The sequence below is a fragment of the Diospyros lotus genome, chromosome 7 (genome assembly GCF_014633365.1).
Source record: "Diospyros lotus cultivar Yz01 chromosome 7, ASM1463336v1, whole genome shotgun sequence".
Taxonomy (NCBI): domain Eukaryota; kingdom Viridiplantae; phylum Streptophyta; class Magnoliopsida; order Ericales; family Ebenaceae; genus Diospyros; species Diospyros lotus.
The window spans coordinates 37972412-37997552 of NC_068344.1; the positions used below are offsets into that span (position 1 = coordinate 37972412).

The window sequence follows — 25141 nt, forward strand, 5'->3', positions numbered from 1 at the left end:
TCCTTCCTTCTTGTTTTGCTTGTCTTTAGATGGAATGTCTTGCAGATTATCAATCGATCACTGTTAGGCTCCCTTCCCTAGATCCAAAGCCCTTTACTACATTGTTGGATGTATTTAACCTGAAAATCCTTTTCTTGTCATCCTTATCTCATAAATATTGAGTTTGTCTGTGTGTGTGTGTGGATATAGTCATCATTTTCTGAAATTGGGTGTTTTGAGTTTATAATTGTGAGAAGTCACCTTGCCGCGGGAGATGTTATCTCCAACTAACTAACTAACAACTCCCAATATGGAAAATGATGATGTGTGTATGGATAAGAATTGTGACAAGTCCTGATGTATCCCTACTGACCTAAACCCATAGGGAGCCTGTTTACTGAGTTGGACGGGATGTAGTAGAGTCTTCCTATTATAGTGACGGGTGGTTGGTGACCGAATGTTTACTTATCCAAATACTGCGGTTGCTATGTTACGTGTTAATACCCACAGAGATAGTAGCATCAAAACTATTTAAACCTTTGACTATATCTGCTCTTGTCAAAAATAAAAAAAATCTCTCTTTATTTTTTAATTCTAATTATAGTTATGAGTTGTATCGCCTAATAATAATGTTGTTTAAAATTTTATCATTTTAATTTTTTAATTTGCACCTTATAATTTTATTTTATCACACACACTTTGGCACATTTAACAAATTGTGTTTTTATTCTTCTTATATGATCATGCTCACAAAAATATATTCCATGAAAAAAAAAATTAAATAAATGTCAATGGATGGGGATAAAGGATGACCAAAAGTTAATTTTTTTTAGTCAAAATAAACTTAGAAAAATAAAAATAATATTTTCTTTTATCATGTTCTTTCTTGATTAACATGAATTATATATTTTTTACTCTTCTATTTTGAGCCACTTTTCATATTTAACGTAGATTTGAATCACGAGTATGCTTTGTCACCTTAAGTTATAATGTTTAAAAAATATATTTTGTTTAATAATTTTAGAGTATGATATTGAGAGAGATATTCTCTTGATATTTATATATTTTATTTTTTCTTATTATTAGGAGGATTATTTATTCTTTTATTCTTTAGGTACTTTGATTTTCTTGGACTTTTATTGTAAGACTCCGGGTATATTCTAATTTAAAATTATAGATAATTTTGGTTAGTTTTAAGAAATTTTTATTTGCGGGAAAAAAATTATGTATTTTCTAAAAATAAAACTAAAATTAATTACCATTTAACAGCGGGAGAAGCTAATCCAGACCCTCGACGAGGTTTCTGGTAAGGCCAAAAAGCACTTATCTGCAAGCTTCTTAATTTGAAACCAACCATTTGGTGCCTTTGCCTCGAGCTTTAAGCCTCAAACTGGTTGAACTGATCTCTCTGAGCTTACCTGAAATACTAATAAACTAGTCGTAGAAGAAGAAGAAGAAGCAATGCCCACTTTGAATCTGTTCACGAATGTTCCGGTAGATGCTGTGGTTGCGTCTGACATTCTGAAGGATGCCACTAAAGCTGTTGCCAAAGTCATTGGCAAGCCCGAGTCTGTTAAGTTCCTTATTCCCTTCTTCGATATCTTCTTTTTCTATTTTTTTTTTTCTTGTCATCGCGGGCGCCTGTGTTTACGGGCATCGTCGTCGTGCCAATGGCCGTCAACTGTTTGATGTTATTACTCTGAAAGTTTTTGAGTTTTTAAGTTGCCGGGTTTTATTAATTTTGTTTGTTCAATACATTGTTTGGTCGTTTCTGAAGAAATTTAGATGTTGGAAAACTTGTGCTAGTGTGGAACCTCTTGCATTCACTGATGAGAAAAGCCAAGGAAGTCGTTCCTAACTCTTTCTGCCTGTAAAGACTGCTACAATTCTCTTGGAGTTCTTTGAAGCCGTTAGGAATCAAGAGTAATTACTAATTTGGTTGTCTTTTTCCTGCAAACTGGTGTGGAAATCTGAAAACCTTATGTTGGTGGGTGGATTGTGCTTCTGAGGTTACACGGTCGCAGCTGTTTTATGAACGTTGCTAACACGTTGAACTGATTGCAAAATATGGAACTTTAGGTAACGTGGTGTAGTTGAAGAAGTACTCAAGGAAAATGTTAGCTTAACATAATTTTATGCAGTATTTACCAAAAAAAAATTTATTTTAGCAACTGCCTCTTTCTTTTTTTTCCTTTTCCCCTCCCCATCTTTAGCTATTATATCTTCACAGGTTTGCACGTATCAGAAATTGCAAACCAACAGTTCCAATTGCTTAGAGAAACCATTCGCCATAAAGGATTTCCTTACAAGAAATTTACATGTTGTCAACCAAAAAGGGTGTGTGTGTGTGTGAGTGAGTGAGGGAGAGGGAGGAAATGGCTTAAGATTAATATGCCTGTGCCAATGATTTGTAGTCCAGATCCTTGATGTAATCCTGTTATAATTGCAAAAGACTTTGTATTTTTTCTGTAGTCCTAACACACATCTCTATTATGTGATACATATTGTTAATAACCTGTATCTACTTAGCAAATTGATAACTTCCTTTCTTGGTGTACTAAGCATAAAACCAAATTAATTTTTAGAAACCATTTTTTTTTTTCTTAACAATTGCTCAATCACCTTTTCCCAAAGTCTTATAGCATGACTCATTAACTTGATGCTTTGAGATTTTAAATAACAATAAGTAAAGGGGGAAAAAAGCTGCCACCATGTCGGATGGGTTTAGAACACTTGGTAGTTGATATGTTACAAATGCCGCTTGGCACTTTGTTACATATATTACAGTAGGGTGGATAAGTGTATTGGCTCATATTCTTAATAGCTTGCCTAGTTTTGACCCTGTAAATTCCTTAATTGGGCTGATTCTTTGTACTCGTATTGTATTACTGAAATGAACAGCATTATTAGACAAACAGGAAAAGTGTATAATTTGGGGCTCTGGTGCATTATCTTACAAGAGTAAGTTGCCTATCTGCCTGCATGGATTATTATTTAGAACTCTTGTCAGGGAAAAATTACATGCCATTGTCTTTTCCTTTTAAATATATTGCTGGAAAGTTTTAAATATATTGCTGCATTCTTTCCTTTAGTTGGTTGCAGAGTTGGAGATGTAGTTGAAGTGATTACTCTTATGAAAATTAAGATAGAATAAGCTCTTTGTATGTGGGTGAATACAATTATATAAGCAACTATATGTTTGTTAATGTTACTATGACCCTATTTTATAGTCAATATTAGTATGTGAATTTATATGGATAGAGTAAACACTATATGTTTGTCAAAAATGTGTTGCCTGTTGTTCCTGCAATGTAGGTTTATCAACTTGTTCTTCTTTGCTATATGTAATAGTTCAGTTTTGGTTTGGATATATGTTCTGGCATTTCAATATCTTTATAGGCACATGGAGTCATTTATGTTTCCTTTATTCTTCAGTATGTGATGATACTGCTGAATGGAGCAGTGCCTATGGCATTTGCCGGTACAGAAGAACCAGCTGCATATGGAGAGTTGATCTCCATTGGGGGCCTAGGGCCCAGTGTTAATGGAAAATTGAGTTCAACAATTGCAGATATTCTTGAAACAAAGCTCTCTGTAGATAGCTCGCGGTTTTATATCAAATTTTATGATGTTCAGGTAATTTTTTAACTTGTACCTGTATGATTATTTGGTAATCATCTGTTCCTATTGGAGACATATGCTGGAACTCATATAAACACCCCCTCCCCCCAGATAAAAAATATCAATCAACTACATGCAATCTAACTTCCCAGCCATTCAATCTATGGCTTTATTTTCTACAAGACACTTATAACTCATGTCCTTGCACCTAAGAGTCTCTCCCAAATATTTATTGGCCTTCCTCTTTTGCTAAATACTTGCTCCATTTCATCAATTCTCCTTTTCAGATTCCTTAAGCCTCTATTGGTCTTCTTCTCACATGATACCCCTCCCCAACACACACACACACGCACACGCACACGCACACGCACACAAAACAAAAGAAAAAGAGGAAGGAAGGAAGAAAAAAGAGCCATAAACTTGATGGCTTTTATTGCAGTATTTCTGATCAGGATAGATTGCTTTCATTTTAGTTCTGCTATAGTTGTTGTGCACGCACACACACAATGCATCCCTTGTTGTGTGCATTCAACATTTCAAATGAACTAGGTGTCAAGGTGGTCATTACGATAAAGAAATGAACTGAAGAATTGCTGATAAATGGTCAAAACCATTCCAAGTGATAAACTATTATTTTGTCAGATCTTGTTGCTATGAAGGTATAGGAAGCTTGGCTGTCTGACATGTCTTATAACTGGCATGAAGTTTAGGTTGAGTTTGATTGGATGGATTTGACATGGCAATTATAGCTTTTGCTGTACAACAACATAGGAGGATTGGCCGTAAGGGTAAGACTGGATTGCTCATGGGGGTTAATAGGAGTAGAATTGGTTCAGATTTGAGCATATATGTACGACTAAATCATATTGGGATAGAGTTGTTTAAGTAACCTGCTTCACTTTGTTATTCGTCCAATCTATGAAGCTTTGGAAATTCATTTGTGCATCTTTTTTTAAGTCCGAAAATTTAAGCAAGCTGTACCTCTGAAATGATCAAATATTATCCTTCGTAGTGAAAGAAACAGATTCAATATTGTGTTGAATATTTCAGTCTCTTTTAGCAGAGATTTGAATGTGAAGATATTTGAAGAGCGTTTGATGTCCTTACTAGTGACTTCAAGTTTCATCCCCTAAAAAACAGTAACTAAGTTGAGACACTGTTCGTGAAGGGCAATCAATTTTTTCCCTCTACTGCCTGTTGTTACCCATCTTTGTAGTGGTACCGAAACTTTCATTCTTCTTCTCAACGAGTTACTTAGTTTGCAGTTTTCCCATTGTATGCTAAAGTGCAAAGAAAAATATTCCACTGGCACGATGTTGCCATAGGGGAAACTTCCTTCAGCTTTAATTTTCACAAGTTTATGCTTAGAAAAGTTGGTGGCTCTTGCATTGCAAGAGGAAACGGGGTGGGAAACGGCCACAATGGTGTGCTAAGAAGGAAAACTTTCGATCTGATTCTTCGGCTGAGTGTTTTACTTTAGAGTCTTTAAACTTGGTATTACTCTGCTCATTTACTAACTACTGATCTCGCACCTCATTTTTTGCTGGTCCAGCGCCCATTCTTCGGGTTTAATGGCTCAACATTTTGACTGGGGTGTACTCAAAGCAACAGATAAGTCGGAGGAGGTGTTGAATATTGAAACTCATGCTCCATGTGGCCATTTTCATACCTTTCTATGTAATCCCTCTTTGGAGAGAGAGGAGAACTCCATGAATTCGTCTGTCATGGGTGAAAACTTCGTTCTAATATTAGTCAAGATATTGCTTGATTTTGTTTGCATCATTTGGCCTCCTTTCTCCCCTCATGCATGCAAATCTGCTTTGTTCTTAGGCTATGGTGCGGTGTTAACTGTTGAGTTACACGTTGCGTTTGGGAATTAGAAAACATATATCTTCGCAGGAGAGAGAAAGAGATTTACAATCACACAATCTAAGAGATTTACAGTCACACAATCTATGCACATGTATTATGTATATAAACATGTTTGTTTTTAATTTAATTGTAATTATTCATTATTGCAAATGTTGGTTGATATCATATTATTTTAAATTATTTTATTTTTTTTATATAAAATAAAGTAATTGACACATGCATATTTGCGTGTTCAATTAATTTAATTATGAGTGGTAATTGATTAAATAACACTTTTCATCACTGGTCAAATAGTATAAATAGTCATTAAATTTTATACTAAGATTAAAAAAATGTTATTGTATTTCGATTTGTGGTTAAAATGTTACTGAATTTTAATTTAATATATAATTCTATAACTATCATTAATTATTGTTAAAATAGACTAATAAAATGTTAATATTTTTACATTTTAGTACAAAGTTTAGTGATTTTTTTGTATGTTAGTGGAAAATTTAGTGATATTTTTATACTTTTGTGCAAAGTTTAATGATTATTTGTGCTGTTTAGTTATCCACATTATTAGCCACGTCAACATCCCATTAGTATTTTTTTAATAACAATTGACGATAATTATGAAATTATATATTAAATTAAAATTTAGTGATCTTTTCATTATAAATTAAAGTTGAGTGACTTTTTTATACCTTAATACAAAATTCAGTGATCATTTATGCTATTTAACTTTTATTCTTATTTTAATTACCAACTTTATTTGGGAAGATAAAAAAGAATAAATAAAAAAGACCTTTGTGAGAGAAAAATAAACCACAGGGGCTGGTTAGGGGAAAAACCCAAACTAGAGGGGGTTTGGGATAACTTAAAAGAAATCGAGATTGCAGTCAGCGTTTACCGCACTCGTGTGGAAAACTGGAGAGTGGCGGTTCCTTACTATATAAGCCCACGCCTCTTCATTCCAAGCGCTTCGTAGTAGAGAAGCAAGGGACAGCGAGACTCGTCGATTGGAAAATGTGCGAGGCGACCAAGTTCAGCGTGATGTGCAGCCTCTTCAACTGGATGCAGAAGAGCAAATCGTCGGCCAAGAAGCGCTCCAAATTTCGGAAGTTTCTGGACACCTTCTGCAAGCCCCAAGGGGACGATTACTTCAGCTCCATGAGGCTGATTCTCCCGAATCTCGACCGAGAGCGCGGCACCTACGGCCTCAAGGAGTCAGTGCTCGCCACTTGCCTTGTCGACGCTCTCGGCATGTCTCGCGATTCAGAGGACGCCCTCCGCCTCTTCAACTGGCGCAAGGGCGGCTCCGCTTCCGGCCCCAACGCGGGCAACTTTGCCCTTGTTGCTACCGAGGTCCGTTTTCTTTTCCTATTTCATTTCTCTTTCTTTTTATTTTTTTTGCTTTCTTTGAGGTTATCCAGCTTTGTTTTTGTTTCGTTTGTTCCTTACCTTGGGCATTTGACTGTTTAAGGATTTTTTTTCTTTTTTTGCTTGGTGAACGGTATACATTTCTCTAATTTGGTATCGCGAGGAGACAATGTATTCTGTTCAATGCCTACCAGAGAAGGGGAAAGAAAAACTTCAATCCATTCGTTCTTAAACAGAAAAAATTCAAATCAAGTAATTCAATTTTAAATGACTTTATTTACACCGACAAACAAGCTTTGTCTACTTAGGCAGTGCTTGGATGAGTTTCTGCCAATAAAGACATTTGCCAAAGTAAAAAGACAGGATTGAATTTGATATGCCTTTTCTATTAATTTCGCTCATGGATTCTGCTGAAAGAAGGTGCTTTTAGTCCAAAAACCGTGAATAGCTGAATTCAAATGCGAGCGGATTATTAGAATTGAAGCTCAGGTCAGTCCACAGACATCCAGTCAACAAAAGAAATTTAAGTTTATTAAAAATCCAATTGTGTTAAAATTCCTTCTTTCCTTCCCACACTTTACACCATTTCTTAAATAATCAATCAAGCCTAGTATACTTCTGTTAATCTTGTTATTAGGAACAAGGATAAAGAGTTCTTTGCCTCGTACTGGTTAGGTTGGCTTGGAAATGAAAATGGGTTGGAAATTAAAGACCCTAAATGAATACTGAAATGTGTGAAAATAGTTGGAATATAAACTGAAATATACTTCAGTGTTTTATAAATCTTAATAAATAAATAATTAAACAGTTTTGAGCTTTATACTTATTTTCCATAAAAATTAGAAGTAAATAATTTTAGAGTAAATTCAATCCCTGTTAATTAGTGTCAAATAAATTTATTTTTTATAGACCATGAGGAGGTATGGTTTTAAGCATGCATAACGAATGCCTCTCACCTTGACCATGGCTACCTCACCCATAGGGGAAATATAGCACATTAGTGAGTACCCATGCCCATGAGATCAACCTAAGACACAAGGTCCAAGTTGTGTTAAAATTCCCTCTTTTCTACTCACACAAGTTGTTATGTGCCTTCAAGAGACGAGATGGGTAGGGAAAAAAGTAAAAACTTTATCAAAAACTGGATATAAAATATGGTATATAGGAAATGATCGAGCAAAAAATGGAGTGGGGATTATTATGGATAAAAGCTTAGTAGATGAGGTAGTGGATGTAAAGAGAATAGGGGATATGATTATTATGGTGAAGGTTGGTCTAGGGAGAATGACTATGAATATCTTTAGTACATATACATTACAAACGGGGTTAGGTGAGGAGATAAAAGCAAAATTCTGGGAGGATTTAGAGGGACTCATACAAATGATACTAAGAGAAGAGAAATTGATTGTAGGAGGTGACTTAAATGGTCACGTGGGTAGAGACGAAAACGGCTGCAGAGAGGTACATGGAGGGTATGGATTCGGGGAAATTAATAATAAAGGTAAGTCTATTCTAGAGTTTGCTATAGCATATGGGCTCATCATAACCAATACTAGGTTCAAAAAATGTGACGAACACTTAATCACATATAAAAATGTCACATCAAGCACCCAAATAGATTACTTCCTCATGAGACAAGAGGATCAATTATGTTGTAGGGATTGTAAAGTGATATCAGGGGAGTGTTTGACTACTCAACATAGACTTCTGGTACTTGATGTCCAAGTAAGAAATTGGAAGAGAAAAAATCACATAAAACAAAATCCAAGAATTAGGTAGTGGGATTTAAAAGGGGAGAAACAACTAATTTTTAAAGAAAAATTAAGGGGTAGAAGGGAATGGAATAGAGAAGGACCGGCAAACCAAATGTGGAGGGAAATGACTACTGCCCTGAGAAGCATGACAAAGGTAGTCCTTGGAGAGACAAATAGTAGAGCCCTAAACCTTAAGGAGTTTTGGTGGTAGAATGAAGAGGTACAATTGAAAATTAGAAATAAGAAAACTTGCTATAAGGCTGTATATCAGTGCAACAATCAAGAAAACCTAAAAAATTATAAAGAAACAAAAAAGACAGCAAAAAAAGTTGTTAGTGAAGTAAAGTCAAAAGCATATGAGAATCTATATAAACGACTTGATACAAAAGATGGAGAAAGGGATATATATAAATTAGCTAAAGCAAGAGAAAGAAAAATAAGGGATCTAAACCAGGTGAAATGCATAAAAGATGAAAAACAAAATGCATTAGTGAATGAGGGAGCGATTAAGGAGAGATGGAGGGAGTATTTCACAAAATTATTCAATGATGGTGGGGACACAAGAGTTAGGTTGGGACATCTTAGTAACTTCGAAAGGAACGTGAGTTATACATTTTATCGACGCAGAAGCTCAAATGAAATAAGGCAAGCATTAAAAAAGATAAAAAATCATAAGGCGGTGGGACCGAATAATATATCAGTAGAAGCATAGAAATGCATGAGTGAAGAGGGCATCTCCTGGCTAACGAAATTATTTAACGCAATCCTTACATAAAAAAGATGCCAGATGAGTGGAGGAATAGTACTTTGGTTCCTATATACAAGAACAAAGGGGATGTTTAAAATTGTGAAAACTACAGAGGAATTAAATTAATAAGCCATACCATGAAACTCTGGGAAAGAGTAATAGAGCAGAGACTCAGAAAAGAAACAGATGTCTCGGAAAATCAGTTTGTTTTCATGCCTGGTAGGTTAATAATGGAAGCTATATACCTATTGAGGTGCCTAATGGAAATGTATCGGGATCAGCATAAAGACCTACATATGGTGTTTATAGATCTAGAAAAAGCCTATGATAGGGTCCTTAGAGAAGTATTATGGAGGGTTTTAGAGAAGAAAGGAGTTCAAATAGCCTATATACAAGCCCTTAAGGACATGTATCACGGTGCAGAGACAATGGTCAAAACATGCGGAGGGGATACTAAACCGTTTCAAATTACAATGGGATTGCATCAAAGTTCTGCACTAAATCCATACTTATTTGCTTTAGTAATGGATGAACTCACTAAACACATTCAGACAGACGTGCCATGGTGTATGCTATTTGCAGATGACATAGTGTTGGTGGATGAAACAAAAGAGGGAGTGAACACTAAGTTTGAGTTGTGAAGAAACAATTTAGAATATAAGGGATTTAAATTAAGTAGAAGAAAAACAAAATATTAAGAATGCAAGAGTGGAGGATGTTATAATAAAATTGGAAGACCAAATCTTACAAAGAAAAGACCATTTTCGATATTTGGGATCAGTGATTCAAAAAGATGGAGAAATTCACGAGGATGTCATGCATAGAATTAAGGCAGGTTGGCTAAAATGGAGAAATGCATCGGGGGTGTTATGTGATGGTAAAATCCCATTAAAACTGAAAGGAAAATTCTATAGGACAGCTATAAGACCAGTTTTGTTGTATGGCTCAGAATGTTGGGCAGTCAAATACCAACATGAACAAAAGACGAGTGTAGCGAAGATGAGGATGCTAAGATGGATGTGCGGCCATACAAGAAAAGATAAAATTAGAAATGAAGTTATTCATAATAAGGTAGGAGTAATGCCAACGGAGGAGAAGATGAGAGAGACTAGACTAAAATGGTTTGGTTATGTGAAAAGGAGACCAAGAGACACTCCTGTGAGGAGAGTTGATGAAATGGAACAATTAGTTAAAAAAAAAGGTAGGGGCAGACCTAAGAAGACTTTGAGAGAGACATTAAAGTTTGATATGAAGTATATGGGTCTAAATGAAGATATGACAAAAGATAGAAATACATGGAAGTCTAGAATTCATGTAGTCGACCCCACATAGTGGGATAAAGGCTGAATATGTTGTTGTTGTGTAGATGATCAAACAAACAATTTTTTATATTGAAAATACATTTCTATGCAAAAATTGTTTTCAAAATTTACATATTGGAAAAGAAGTGTGAACAAGGGAATCTTAAGATCTACTTTAGATAGCCCTGTTTGAAGGTTTTAGTTTTAGAGTTACAAAATTGAAAAGCTTAAAATTAGATGAACTGATGGTATTGGCATCTAAATAATTATAAATATAATAAGAAACTTCTAGATGCGTGTCTGAGACATGCTAGACAGTGTCCATTGTGTGTTATTGTCCAAGATTTATATGACACCTCTAGGATATGTCTGTGTTTCTTTAGGATACTGAAATTAGATTCTTGTAGTTGGTGAGAATAGTTATTTTTTGCCTAGAATGTAGTGCAATAGGAGTGGTAGGGATTGGGGTGGGTTCTGGGAAGGATCATCCCTTTAGAAGAAATCAGAATTCAGTATTAATAATCCTTCTGGCTCAAATTAGAAGAGTATTATTTGCTTGAGTTACTCCAAATGTGCCTAATTTAAATTGTAGGGCTGAATATGAGATTGTTTTATGCATTGACAATTCAACTGGTAGTTCATTGTGTGGACTTGACTTATTTGAAATTATTAGTTGAACTGATTGTTTTAACTGAAGCATCACTTGCAAATTTGACTAAATTGTGAAAACTCGTGGATCCTTAATGTCTATCTTTCTAGCATTTTTGCTTATAAATAAAGATTGGCTTATACAATATACTGTCAACCTGTTTGTTTCTCAAATCAAAGGTTTGCAATAATATATTCTTCTCTTCCTTGTTAGCAGGTATTGCAGCGCAGGCAGGGTTCGACTTCTGGTGAACTAACCATCAAGGAGTTAAACGAGTTGCTTGATTCTTTGGCTTCATGTGAAAATAGGTAAATGCTTCTGGTCTTTGTTGCACTATGAGAATCTGATTCCCGTGAAGAGCATTTTTGATAATGAGTTTTTATGTTAGTTTCCTGCATCTTTACTTCTTTCTCTCTTTCTATGTCCTTGCTGTTATGGTAGTGACTTCTCAGTCAATTTGTCTCAATCACGATTGATACATCATTTTCAAGTCATGTATACATCTACTTGCCTTTTAGTTTGCCTTTTGTTTTTAGATCTTCTTCAAGATGATTAAGATGTGGTCTTTATTTTTATGTCATATTACATATGCTTGCCTTTTAGTTTGGTCTCGTTTCCGAATATCCTTTGAGATGATTAATAAGGCCTTTAAACAATTTGCTGATATGTGTAGATTCTTGGTGATAAAAACATCATTTTATGGATTCCTTTGAAATATTGAATAGATTTGATGTTTTTCCCCCCGGATTGCTACCTCATATTTTACTACCCCCCCAATCCTCTCCCCCCTTCCTTTTGTTTTGCATCCATATATGATAAGTAACATCTCTATTTTTTTCTGGTTATCATTTCAAAATCTTGCAACAGGGCTGCAAAAACTTCTGTCCTATCTGATCTAATCAAGAGAACTAATGCACAAGAAATGAAGTGGATCATAATGATAATTTTAAAAGGTTTGTTCCACTTCCCAAGATGATACCATGCTGTTGCCCACTTTGCTGCAACGAAAACATAAGCGTCTTCCTTCACCTCTTTTGTTGTTCCTGCTCTCCAAATTTTGTGAATGCAGATCTGAAGTTGGGAGTAAGTGAGAAGGGCATCTTCCATGAATTTCATCCAGATGCCGAAGACTTGTTCAATGTAACATGTGACTTAAAACTGGTATGTGAAAAGTTATGGGATCGGAATCAACGACACAAACGCCAGGTTTGTTGAAATGCCATTTGATCCATTCTCTAGCTCAATCCTGGAGCCACAGAAAAAACATCTTCCATTACCTTTTGAACATGGTTAATCCCGCCATTACTGTGTATAACCTTGTAAGCTTGAACTGATTTTATTTTTGAGGTTAACTTTTATGAGTTCTTTTCTCTACCTTTGCCCTACGTTTTGGAGTATCCTTTTCTTGTTGATATAGATAATATAAAATGAGCTACTCTTCAATTGGGGAGTTTTTTTTATTCAACCAAGGTTTTTTTTCTTTCTTAGTATTAAAGTGGAGGTGTCTGACAGATATCTCATTTCTGCTGCAATTGTCTGACAGATAACTCCTACTTTTCCTTCATTCCTGAGAATGTCAAGATAAGTTTAAATATATTATCTTTTATGTGAAAAAATAAATGCTTATAGATCCTTTACATAGTGATTCTCATTGTTTGTACTTGTTTATTTATCAATTTGGCATTTCTGGGCTATCTTTTTGTAGCATTTTCAAATTTTTTATGAAATGACACTTGCTATGCTGAAAGATGTTTGAACTCACTTCAGTGCTTGGCTCAAAACTTCTCTGTAGTTGCACTTAGCAGCAAGAGCTGTTCTACACATTTAGTTGCCCTGTGTAATTGTGGAGAACAGGATATAGTGTGATCTTTGAGCAATACCTTTTAGATTAAGATGCCCATATGCGTCAAACTTTTGTACTCTTCAAACTCACTGTTTTATCTTTTGCAATTTATGATACTGTGATGTACTTGTATGCATTTGTTTCTATGGTAATACCTTTTATGCACGAGATAATTGGTAAGAGAATTACTTTGTTCAAGAAAGGGAGAGGTAGGACCTGGGTCTGTGCATGATATGATTGAAAAGAAAATTTACTTTGTTTAATGAGGAAATTCATATTCCAGCAAGTGTAGTTTGATATCTGTGTATCTTTGTACCAGTTTGATCTCTGGATGTATGTCTTGTTGATAATAAAAATCATAACAAAAAACAGTCAGTTGACACATGCAATAAATTTTGAATATGACAGCAACAATCACAAGCCTTGATCCCGCTAGGTGAGGTTTGTAATACAAGTTCTACGATCATCTTTATCCGTGGCCATATCTCTTGTAATGCTATTATATCTAAAGTCATGTCTAAAAGGTTTTTGTCAAGTTTTTTTTGGTCGTTCTCTATCTGTTTGGACTATCTCTTTTATTACAAACTTCTTCCATTTCATCCACTTTCATCTCAGGTGGTTGTATTGGTTCGCCTTGCACATCCAAATCATCTTATCGCATCTTGCACTTCTTTATCTTTAATAGGTGTCAACTCAACTTCATTATGAATATTCTTCTTTCTAATTTTGTCTCCTTTCTTTGGTTTGAAGAGACTTGGCTTGCTTTGTCGATTAGTCTGATTATGTTTTAGATATTCATTGAAAGTTTTATGTATTTTTCTTTGTGAAGGGTTTGCCTCTTAAGGCATTTTGTTGTGAATATTACCTTTGAAAAAGAAAAAGAAAGAAAACAAAAGGAAATGCCCATCTTTTGTTAGATACTGATGTTTTTATTGTATACTTTTTAGGACATAGAAGTCGGAAAACCTGTGCGACCTCAACTTGCTATGAGGGTTGGTAATGCAAATGCTACATGGAAAAAGGTTTGACGTTGGCATTTGAATTGTAAAGTGAAATATGATATGGTTGAAAAGTCAATGCTGGGATGAGCACCTTGGTTTTGTTCAATCTGTTATGATTCAGAAACTTTAATCCTGGCTCTCCAATCTTTGTCTAGAATTTATGTTGAAAGATGTCATGAATTTATGCTGTGTCATGCACCTAGGTTTGACCTAGGGTTTTAAAAGGAATTTGGAAGAAACTGAGAGAGAGAGAACAGAAATGGAGGGAGAAATCAGAAGAACCAAGGGGAAAATCAGATAGAACAGAGAGGATTGGGAGAGAATCAAAGGGAATCGGGAGGGAGATCAGAGAAGTTGAGAGAGAAACAGATTTCTATTATCATTCAATAACATCTATTCTCTAACTGGTTCAGCCTATTTATAGGCTGTTCTATCCTTTCAGTTACAATACAACTGAAATGTACAGACTGCTACAACAACAAAATACAACTAGAAAGAAATACATATAATATATAATTACTATTATATCCTTGTGGTTGTGACATTCTGGTTGTTGGCTAGTTGATGCAACCCCTCCTCAGTTGTCCAAGTTTGGGACTAGCTGTGATAAGAAGTGACAGATTGAATTTTATTAACTAGTTGGATTTATTCTTTCCTAGCCTTATTATTCTTGCTTCTTTTTTTTTCAAATAAAGCTTCCTTTCTTCTTTTGTAGCAGCCTTCTTATTATTTCTTTTTATGTTTAGCTTCATGGGAAGGAAGTAGTTGTTGAGTGCAAATTTGATGGTGACCGCATTCAAATCCATAAAAATGGAGGAGAGATACATTTCTTCTCGAGGTTTGTTGCTGGCCTGATATGTGACCAATAAATTCCTGATATTGGAAACCTTTACTTTGTTTTGTCATTTTATGCATTCTTTTTTTTTTGCTTGGGCATAGTTATTTATTATCTTTGATTTTTTAAATAATTCATTTGGAGTTTTACTTGCATGTTTAAATTTTCGCATACCACTTGCAAATAGAAATTCTTTACATAAACCGAGCTTGTTCTGGATTTTGCATTTGCAGATTAAATGTTTCCAGTACTGGTAACTCACAAGTTAGATTTAATCTAATGCTCAAATTTGAAAGATGGAACTTACTAATAGAATACAAAGGAGTTATTTTGTTTTTTTTTTTACATAAATCAAGCATATTTTGGATTTGCTTCTGCTGGTGAACTTCATGGTATTGGTAAATCATAATTTGGATCTGCATCTGCTGATGAACGTTTTTCCTGGTACTGCTAAATCATAATTTATCCATTTAGTTAATGCAACTTAGAATTTATATCCTTTTTGCAGGAACTTTCTTGACCATCCTGAGTATGGGCATTCCATGTCAGATATTGTCATGCAGAACGTTCTGGTTGACAGGTAATGATGTCACACCAATTTCACATGCAGCTGCAATAATATCTGGCTGCCTTTTGTTTATTGGGATTTCATTTGTCTAGATCATGCAGTTATGGTGAAATATGGGTAGCTGAATCTATTTAACCTATTACATTTGGATTGAGATTTACCTTTTCTTTGTTTTCATTGCTTAGTATTTTGATTTAACCTTCTTTGATTAGATTGTTTTTCATTGTTTTTTTTTTTTCTATTTCTTCGGACTATTTTCCCCATCAAGTCATTTGTTTTCTGTTATCCTGTGTTTTCTTGGCATCATGATTCTTTTATTCTCTCTACAGCCTTCACTAGCGTCTGAGGCAGGGGCTTGCATGAAGAAACATAGGAGTGGTGTCTACCGACCTGTAATATTATTTTCAAATTTAGAATAATTTAATTATGTATTTTGGTGAATATTTGTAATGATGGAAAATGAGGGTACAAAAAGATAGAAAACTGCCAAAAATAGGCTTTTAGAGCATGGAAAGTTGACCAGGAGCTCAAATGGCCTGCCAGGTGTGGGGTGGGGCTGTGCCTAATTTTATGCCATTATATTTTGTAAATTATAAGGTTGTATTTATTTTATAAGTTTTTTTTTGTCAAGATTTTGTGACAATAAAAATAATTTTAAGTATTATTCAATACAAGAAACTGTATTATGTAATCTTGTGTAATATTTTTTGAATAAAATGATTACAAAGTTAAATATAACATTTTTTTGTTGTATTAATAAAAAATTATATTGTTATTTTTTTAAATAGAATAGTGGGCCAAGAGGGCCAGCCCATTTTACCCCCTATTATTGGCCTAGGAAAGCTACAGTTAACTATGGGTTTGACTATGCCAAGCAGAATGTCTGGGAGTTTGATTTTTCGAGGGCAGAGTTGAGTAAGAGATTGACCATAACAAGGCAAAATGTTATTTCAATTGAATATGGAAATATAATTGGCTATAAGATCAATATTATGGGGAATATAGTCAACAACAGATAAATATAGTTGGTTATATGGGTTTGAAGATATTTTGCAAAAAAATTGCTGAAATGAAAAATAAAGGCCATTGAAAGGACTTTACAAATGGGGTTAAATCTATGATTTTGGAAGAAGACTATCAACTAGCAGATGGAAGAAGCATAGCACCAGGGAATTAATGGCAGGAGAAGCTGGAACCTGAAGAAAAAGAGTATCAATCTATGCTCTTTTTTTGGGGTGGGGGGGTGGGGGCATAGCTCCCTAAGCTACATATCAGTCAAAATTTGTGCAATATTGCAAAACTTTTTTTTGTTCTTGTTTCGTACTAGTTGGCCATTTTAAAGGTGTTATGAAACCTTGTAAAAAGTAATTCCCATAGGAAGTGTCCTAACCTCTGTGGTTGTGGCTGCACATGCCATGACATCATGGGTGCCATATGCTGGATCACCTCCATGTCTGCAATCACAAAACTCTATAATCTCATCCTTTGGTTATTGAGCTATTGATATATGACTCGAAGTGTAGATCTCCTTCCTCTTTTTTAGGATTGAGCCTTGATTGAGAAAACTAGTGCACGTAGTGTCCCACCCTTTGCCCGTTATCACAAGGATGGTTGTAGCACCTCCTTGGTGTGGCATATGAATCTTTTGCATGAGTTTTCTATAACACACTCTTGATACACCTCTGGCATGATTGATGGAACTCTCCACGAGTTTTGATTGCAAGGGTGCTTGGGGCACCTGCTTGTCTGGGTTGAAGAAACTCTTTCCTTGAGCACTTTGGTCACTATCAAAGAATGTCTACAAGGGCCCCTCAACTCCTTGACTTGGCCAAAAGAACTCTCAAATGAGCATTTGATTCATGCTGCACTGTTGCTTTCCATGCAATCTCCTATTCCACGAGTAGGTGAAATCTCCATATATGCTCTAGTTTGGACACCAAAAGAAATTTGTTAACTTCCAATTTTGGACAACTGTGACGACCTAGGTTGACATGGAACCTAACTCTCCTCCTTTCTTGGCCTTCCTAGGATTTGTGTTCATCCCTTTTCCATCTAAGGGGCTTAATTTTTCTGTCAAAAGAGATAGAACGGGACCAAAGTATGGTCACTCTGTACTCATGTTCCTGTGTTGAGAGAAAATGATGTTATGACCACTGCCTTCATGGTCAATGAAGTCACCCTGGTGTCCCAATGTTATACCACTACTGGTATCATTATTCACTCTAAAAGGTTAGATAAGTGCCCTATCTATTGAATTGCTCATGTTCCTTATGAATTAACATTTTGGCCTAAAAAGGACCCTGACATAAATTAGCATCATGCCTTCAAATTTCATTTGGGAAACACTTCTCTTGAGTTCATCTTGCTTGGAAAAAAGGGGAAAAAAAAGAAATATTGATGGCCATGATCACATGGTATTTTGTAGAAACTCCAGTTTTGGACAACAAATTCTGCTGGTTCAATTATGGTTACTAGACAAACATGAAGAGTGTGTAGAATTGGGGGAATGGATTAGCACTGACAGATGCGGTTTAAATCCAAAAGAGCAACAATAGTAAATTATGGTGTATTATTCATTTCTAAATGGACATCAGCTATAGGACTTGCACATAATGGAGTAGGGGTCCATGGGGACTGGAAAAGTGGTTTCAGGAATAGTAAGAAAGCATGTGGAGAATGTTTCTTTGAGTTAGTTTTATTATGTAACTTAGCAGGCATAAGAGAAATGCTGAGTTAAAGGAATTGAGGAAGAAGTAAGAGTGCAAGTGCTTGTAGCTTCAAGAAAATCTGGACCCTTTGCTGTCATTTCACTGCTTTAGTTAATGAAAAGTTCTTATCATTGGTAGAAAGGCCTAAATTATGTCACAGTACCAAATTATCTAGGTGAAAAGAACATAAAAGGGCAAGAGGATGAGTTGCCCCTATTAATGACTTATCGACCATTGTACTTCGTATTCATGTGAATGCTAGCTTGATGTCTGGTTACTTGGATGTGCGAATATGGACACGAGCATAGATTTGTGTTTTGAGTGTCAGATTCATCTAATTTTCACCTTAAAGACAGTTGGACACAACTAGATCAGGAGGCAGATGTACTTCATTTTAGGTGCCATACTAGTGGTCAACATTTATCAAGTACAAATAAGATTTTAACACTAGAAATAGCATTTCGTATTGAAATAACATATTAGCTTTTACTTGAATTTTTTTTTTTTTTTTTCAGGTGTATACTTGATGGTGAGATGTTGGTTTGGGACACATCCATGAACCGTTTTGCAGAGTTTGGTTCAAACCAGGAGATAGGTGCTTTTTATTCCCTTTGGCTAAATCCTATTTACTCAGGCCGCTATCATCTTACGTTTGTTTCTGGTAAAATTTATTTTTTAATGGAGTGTTATTTATTTTCATAGCCAAGGCAGCAAAGGAGGGACTTGAAAGTGATCGGCAGGTTTGCCTTTGTATGATGTATTGCTTTTGTTCTTGAAACTATTGATAGATGTTGAGTTTATGCTTTCTTCTCATGCAGCTGTGCTGTATCCTTTCCTTGCCTCTGAATTTGGTTGGGAATACCAATCTATCTCTGGGTTTTCCAGTAATTTCATTTGCTCGAGATGAAGTATGAACAGTCAAAATTAGTTTTCTGAATCTCAATCTGCATTTGCAGTAACCAGAATGTAGTTGGTTACTCTTTTTACCTTAACGTCTGATATGGCTAGATGTTGCTTTTGACATTCTATATGTTGGAGACACCAGTGTAATTCATCAAAGCTTAAAGGAAAGGCATGAACTTCTTTATAAAGTTGTGAACCCTATCAAAGGTCGATTGGAGATCTTGGTCCCTGCTGGTGGTCTTAATGATCGTCGGTCTTCTGGTAAGGGATGCTTCTAGGAATTTGACAGTTCTTACTGATTAATGAATATGCTTAACATTTTCCTATTGTGGATATATGAAACTTATTGGCGTATGAATACTATAATTATGTTCAGCATTCAAGAACATGTGGAGAATGGGATGATTGATATGGCAACTAGGTTTGAAATGCAGGGAGGTAGAGAATAAGCTTGTCAATGTTATGGATGGTGGAATGATGTGATCATGATGCCTAAACTGGATTTAAGAGGCCCAATGGATATAAGATGGTAACTCATTTGTCCTAGGTTTTGGTTTATGCATGCCCAGGTTTTGGTTATACACCCAAGTTTTGCAGGTGACCTTGACCCTTTAGCACCCTTTCTTAATTTGGTTGAAATAAGATCTCAAACAAGTTTCATGTTTTCCCTCAATTGAAAAAATGAAAACAATTTTCAGTTTCATTTTTTGAGATAATTTAGGCATGCACATCGAAGGCTAGTTAATGTTCTTGTTGAGAGTAAAAATGATAATATAAAAGATAAAATTGGTCCGCTATCTAATAGCTTAAGCTTTTAGATGAGATGGTGGTTAACAATTCAATATGGTATCAAAGCAAACAAAGGTCTTGAGATCAAACCTTATTGCTAACCCAATATTTAAATTGTTGTACGTGTTTGAATTAGTTATGCAGTGAAGTTTGGTCACACGTAGGGAGCATGTTGAGAGATAAAATAATATTATAAAAGATATAGTTCAACAGTTCAACCATAATGATAATGGTTATGAGATGATGGTCAACAATTCAACAGTTCCAATGAGAAGAAATGCAATAATATGGATATTGACTCTAATGCTAGGGGTCATAGGAGGCCAAAATTAATTTGGTTAATATAATAATGAAAACATGCAGTATTGTGGCTCAACCAACATTATGGTCTTTGATAGAATGCATACAAAAACGATCCTTCCCTGACTTTGACAAAGTGGGGAGCGTTGTGCATTGGGGACACCCTTTTACTCGAGTAAATACATGATGTGTTATGGTGCTGTATTAGAAAGTAAATATTGCCCCCACTGAACCAGGTCCTAGCATTGTTAGCTGACTTTTTTGTACTAACTGTGCAGGGGAACCATGCTGGTCAATTGTTGCTCATAACTTGGATGAGATTGAGAGATTTTTTAGGGAAACTATTGAGAACAGGTAAACAAACTTGATGCTTGGTTGTATCTGAACTAGTATTTTCTTTTACTAGAGCATTTTTGCATTGTGCAAGTTATAGATGCCTCTCTGAGTCTTTATCTTGGCATTCCTTGATGGTTGGTTGTGTAAAAGGACTGTAATAATCAATAATCAAAATATCATTTTGTTTCTATCCAAATGGATGGTGTGTTTGTTTTTCATTCCTAAGAAAGTGGAAATACAAAATTCTAATGTTTCTACTGAATTATACCGAAGTATCAATACGTTGAAACTCACCAAAACACTGAAATATTGACATGTTTTAACAATATATGAGAAATATATAAAAAATTCATGTTTTTGGTTATTAATTATTAAATACAGGATTTGAATTCTCTTCCATCCTCTTCTCTCTCTCCCTGTTATTGTATTCTTCCCTATAATCTCTATATTCTTCCCTCCACATCTTGCTGTCTTTTCTCTTGATCTTTCTCTCTTTGGCCTTGCACCAATACGAGCTTAGGAAATCTGGTCAGCTTGTGGGTTATCATCCAAATATAATGGAGTAGTGCCCTTTCTGGGGGGCCATTAATGGCTTACAATAGTGGCTGAGATAAACATTGAAATGGTTAACTGAATTCAGTATATCAGTGCCATGTTGGAACTTTTATTTGGTGATGGCGAGAAACTTCCATCAAGAATCTGAGTACGTTGTCCTGTCCAAGGGTTGGATAGAGTATAGTGTTCTGACCCTTGCTTTCTTTGTGAAGCTGTGATTCTGACTGTGTGATTATATACCTGAATGAATAAGGAAGCTGCTGTTGTGATGTGGAAGGTAGAGTGTTGCTGCAACAAATGAAGAAAAGGCATGGTTACAGTCAAAGAAAGTTCCAACATGAATGTGAGTATGACATGCTGTTCAAGGGTTGGATAGAAAACAGTGTTCCAACTTTCTTTGGTTTTTTAGTGAATCTGTGATTCTGACAGTGGGGTTACACACCTCAATGAATAAGGAACCTGTGATGTTGAAGGTAGAGTGTTGCTGCAACAAATGATAACAAAGGCATAGTTACACTCAAAAGAAAGTTAAGAGGAACAACTGAAGAAGATGATATTTGATGATGATGTAATTATGGGCTATTGATGATAGTTATCATGTAGACTTGGGGATTGTTTGTGCAGGTCTAAGTGTTTGAGAATTGCAGAACTATGTGGCTGAGAAGGATTGAGATGGCTCATATGTGCGTGCCTCTCCTTATTTGCTGCTAGTTGTTTCTCTAAGTTGTTGTGTTGGTAGTATAATGAGATGAAGAGAGATTCTATGGTTTCTGCAGATTGCCGTTGTTTGGTTATTGATACTTGAGATAGTGTGATATTTTGTTGGCAGCATTGGTGACTTTCTCTGTAATGGTGACTGGGGCTTATGAGGACAGTGGATGGGAATTGAGCTTGTTACCAAATTGATGAAGGGCCCACAAAGAATAGAACAAAAAGGAGTAAGAAGATATTTGGAGTAGAATCAGAAGAATAGAATGAAATACGAGAAGGAAAAGGAAATAAAGTTAGATGATAGGGAAACAAAGGAAACAGAAAAACAGTGAAGAAGAGATATGCTAAAGAAGGACGAGAAAGATAGGAGAACATAGGAGAGGTAGAAGATAACTGAGAATCAATTATAAGGAGGAGATTTGAGAGAGTGAAAAAAAGAAGAGGAAAAAGAGATAAAAGCCCAAGTTCCATTGTCATAATCAATCAACTGAGGTCTAAGAAGATTCTTTTTCAAAATCTCCAACAAGCTCCTAACTCTGGGTTCCTTACTTTAATTTCGATCAACATATGTATATATACAACTTGTTTCCAGATAATCCAAGCTTAAAGTATGTTTCTGTATATGTGAGCCCACCAGATTCTTTTTGCAATTATGACTAGTTTCAATTGGATCCGAGCTGAGGAACACTTGAATGGATGCAGCCTAACACACACAAATATGGTATGATTGTATGCATATACCTATATATGGACTTATGTTTTGTTCTTTAAGCAGCTCAATATGTATCCTCATGTTCCATACCCTGATCAACCTACTGAACTAAGGCAGGCTGATTGGGTTTATGGTTTTGGGGTGCATTTGTGAGTTCTCGCAATGAGCATCTACATCAGTAGAGCACTTGAGTAAGTTGAGTAGGGATAACTCCCCCCACCCCCGCACTCTCGCTCACACACACAAAAGAGATCCATGAACGATATTATACACCTGGTTTGGTTTTTTATTTTATTATTAACCATCTTAATTGTTGTATTTTGCATATCATTTGCAATATCAATGTAATGGTTTCTTATACCTCAAAGTAGTGAACACCCTAATATCATGTAGACATTTTATTTGGTCTGTATGATTCATGCAGTTTTCATTTATGTACTAATCAAATTCTGACACCAAGAAATTGCATCCACACTCTGTTCATTCATCTGTAAGATTATCTTTTTTTCCTTAGAGATGAGGGTATCGTGCTAAAAGATCTTGGTTCCAAGTGGGAACCAAGTGACCGAAGCGGAAAGTGGTTAAAGTTGAAGCCTGAGTATGTTCGTGCTGGCTCTGATTTAGATGTTCTCATAATAGGTGTTTAACTGTCTCTCATAGCCCAGCCCCTGTTTTAATTGGCACATAAGGAATTGTTTTTTTAGCTTAGTTTGTACTTCTTTTGATTACTGTTCTAGGAGGATATTATGGCTCTGGACGTCATGGAGGAGAGGTGATCTTTTTGTATTTTCCTTCAAGTTATTTGTCTCTCTCAGTTATTGGTCACCTACCTAAGTATACTTTGATTGGTGGGTGCAACTGAAGGTGGCTCAATTTCTGGTGGGCCTTGCAGAGCGTTCAGCCCCATACACATACCCCCGACGGTAAGCAATTCTCAACTATCAGTGTACCTCACTGATGCACCAACTTTATTTTTCTTTTTTCAATTTTTTGATGACTTGGTCACCATGGAAAATTCAGTGTGCTATGTCAATAAGGAAATTGATGGGTTCTGAGGTTGTTTTTTGTTGTCTCTGTTGGAAGATTGTTGAACATGTTGCAATCTGGGTGGGCCACAATTTCTTTGCTGATAACCCATACCCACAAATTTCTTAATGTTGTATGGGGATTCCCTCAAAACTATTGCTGGGGCCAATTCAGGCCCTATAGTCCACCTAACTAAACCTAAGGTTATCTTGAAGTATGAGCTATATGGTTTTGGCCTTTCTGTAATTCTGCTTAGCTGTTGGTTTTGGGCTTCTCTGATAGTGGTCTGATCACTATCCAACCCACACACTTGACCAGAACCTTTATTTTCAGTGTCATCATGATTTTAGAAGCATAGCACAGGCTGCAAACAACACATACTATCCGTCAAGTCCTTGAATTAGGGCTGGCCGATTTCAGTAATTGCAAGAACGAGATAGAGGGAGAGATAGAACGGGAGAGAGAGGGAATGAGAGAGAGAATCAAAGGGAGAGGAATTGATCATTCGTTCAATTGATACCCTCTCATAATGCCGTAGGTTCTTGTATATAGAACCGCTAGCCAAATCAAGAACACTTCTAACTACTTTAACAGCCTAATGAATAGCTATTTATACAATCACCCCTTCCCGCCTATTAACCAACTGCTTCTTTAGTTAGACCCTAATGGTTTACAAGGTCAGTTCCCTTCCCAATTACAATACTGACCCTAGGGTTGTGACACTATGCTCTTTATTCTTTTGGCACTTTAATGTTTAATGTTGATCTGTTGAAGAATGTAAATCTTAATTTGATCTGGTCTCATCTCTTAATGTTGATGTTTTCTGAAAACTCCATTGCAGATTCATTTCTTTTTGTAGAGTGGGAACTGGACTTTCTGACGAAGAGCTTGATGCTGTTGTAACCAAACTAAAGCCTTATTTCAGGTTTTATTTAGATGTATTAACTACTTACATGGTTGTTCTTCCAGTATTGTTTCTGAGAAAATACCCAATGATTGGCATTGAGGCTATAAAAATGAACAAGAAGCTCTTTTTCCGTAAAGTCTCCTTTTCTTCTTGTGCTGTGGTTTTGGGCCAAATCAGTTGTAAAGCTTTTTTCTGAAGGTTTGAGCATTTTAAGCCTATTCAGTTGGTCCAATATGTAATCCATCTCATATGGTGTGGGGACTTTTTTTTTGTTCCTTTCTTTGTCAGCTCTGAGAAGTGTCATCTGGCAACAAATCAACTGAAAATTAGGAATTGTTGCTAACTCTTCAATTGGCAATACAGGAAAAATGAACATCCAAAGAAGGCACCACCAAGCTTTTATCAAGTTACAAATAACTCCAAAGAGAGACCAGATGTTTGGATAGAAAGCCCTGAAAAGTTGGCATCTTACTTATCTTTGGGAATCTGAAATTGCATTTATATTAGAGATCAAGTCGCTGACCCTTGTTATGTTTCCTTTTTTTCTTTGTTATTGTGATTCGCAGGTCAATTATACTTTCTATTACCAGTGACATTCGAACAATCAGATCTGAGGTATGGCCTTAGAAGACTATATCTGATTCTTCTTTTGTTTATTACG

The 25141-nt window shown here is 35.7% G+C and overlaps 2 protein-coding genes across 2 annotated transcripts in view; both read left to right on the forward strand.

Annotated features, from left to right (window-relative positions):
• The first annotated feature begins 1274 nt into the window (after nucleotides 1–1274).
• LOC127806988 (uncharacterized) lies at nucleotides 1275–5379 on the forward strand. Its single transcript, XM_052344643.1, has 3 exons — nucleotides 1275–1551; nucleotides 3415–3615; nucleotides 5153–5379. The coding sequence occupies exons 1-3, from the start codon at nucleotides 1441–1443 to the stop codon at nucleotides 5186–5188; spliced, it is 348 nt and encodes a 115-aa protein (XP_052200603.1). The 5' UTR covers nucleotides 1275–1440; the 3' UTR covers nucleotides 5189–5379.
• Nucleotides 5380–6243: 864 nt separating this feature from the next.
• LOC127805885 (DNA ligase 4) overlaps nucleotides 6244–25141 on the forward strand; it is a 46567-nt gene continuing 27669 nt past the window's right edge. The window contains exons 1-17 of the mRNA XM_052342712.1: nucleotides 6244–6819; nucleotides 11503–11594; nucleotides 12154–12239; nucleotides 12356–12492; nucleotides 14077–14151; nucleotides 14877–14968; nucleotides 15474–15545; nucleotides 18757–18836; nucleotides 18944–18991; nucleotides 19250–19405; nucleotides 20512–20587; nucleotides 23062–23186; nucleotides 23285–23319; nucleotides 23412–23470; nucleotides 24415–24498; nucleotides 24844–24939; nucleotides 25047–25095. Of these exons, the coding sequence (XP_052198672.1) occupies nucleotides 6481–6819; nucleotides 11503–11594; nucleotides 12154–12239; nucleotides 12356–12492; nucleotides 14077–14151; nucleotides 14877–14968; nucleotides 15474–15545; nucleotides 18757–18836; nucleotides 18944–18991; nucleotides 19250–19405; nucleotides 20512–20587; nucleotides 23062–23186; nucleotides 23285–23319; nucleotides 23412–23470; nucleotides 24415–24498; nucleotides 24844–24939; nucleotides 25047–25095 (1701 nt within the window). The 5' untranslated portion in view covers nucleotides 6244–6480. The remainder of the gene's footprint in view (nucleotides 6820–11502; nucleotides 11595–12153; nucleotides 12240–12355; nucleotides 12493–14076; nucleotides 14152–14876; nucleotides 14969–15473; nucleotides 15546–18756; nucleotides 18837–18943; nucleotides 18992–19249; nucleotides 19406–20511; nucleotides 20588–23061; nucleotides 23187–23284; nucleotides 23320–23411; nucleotides 23471–24414; nucleotides 24499–24843; nucleotides 24940–25046; nucleotides 25096–25141) is intronic.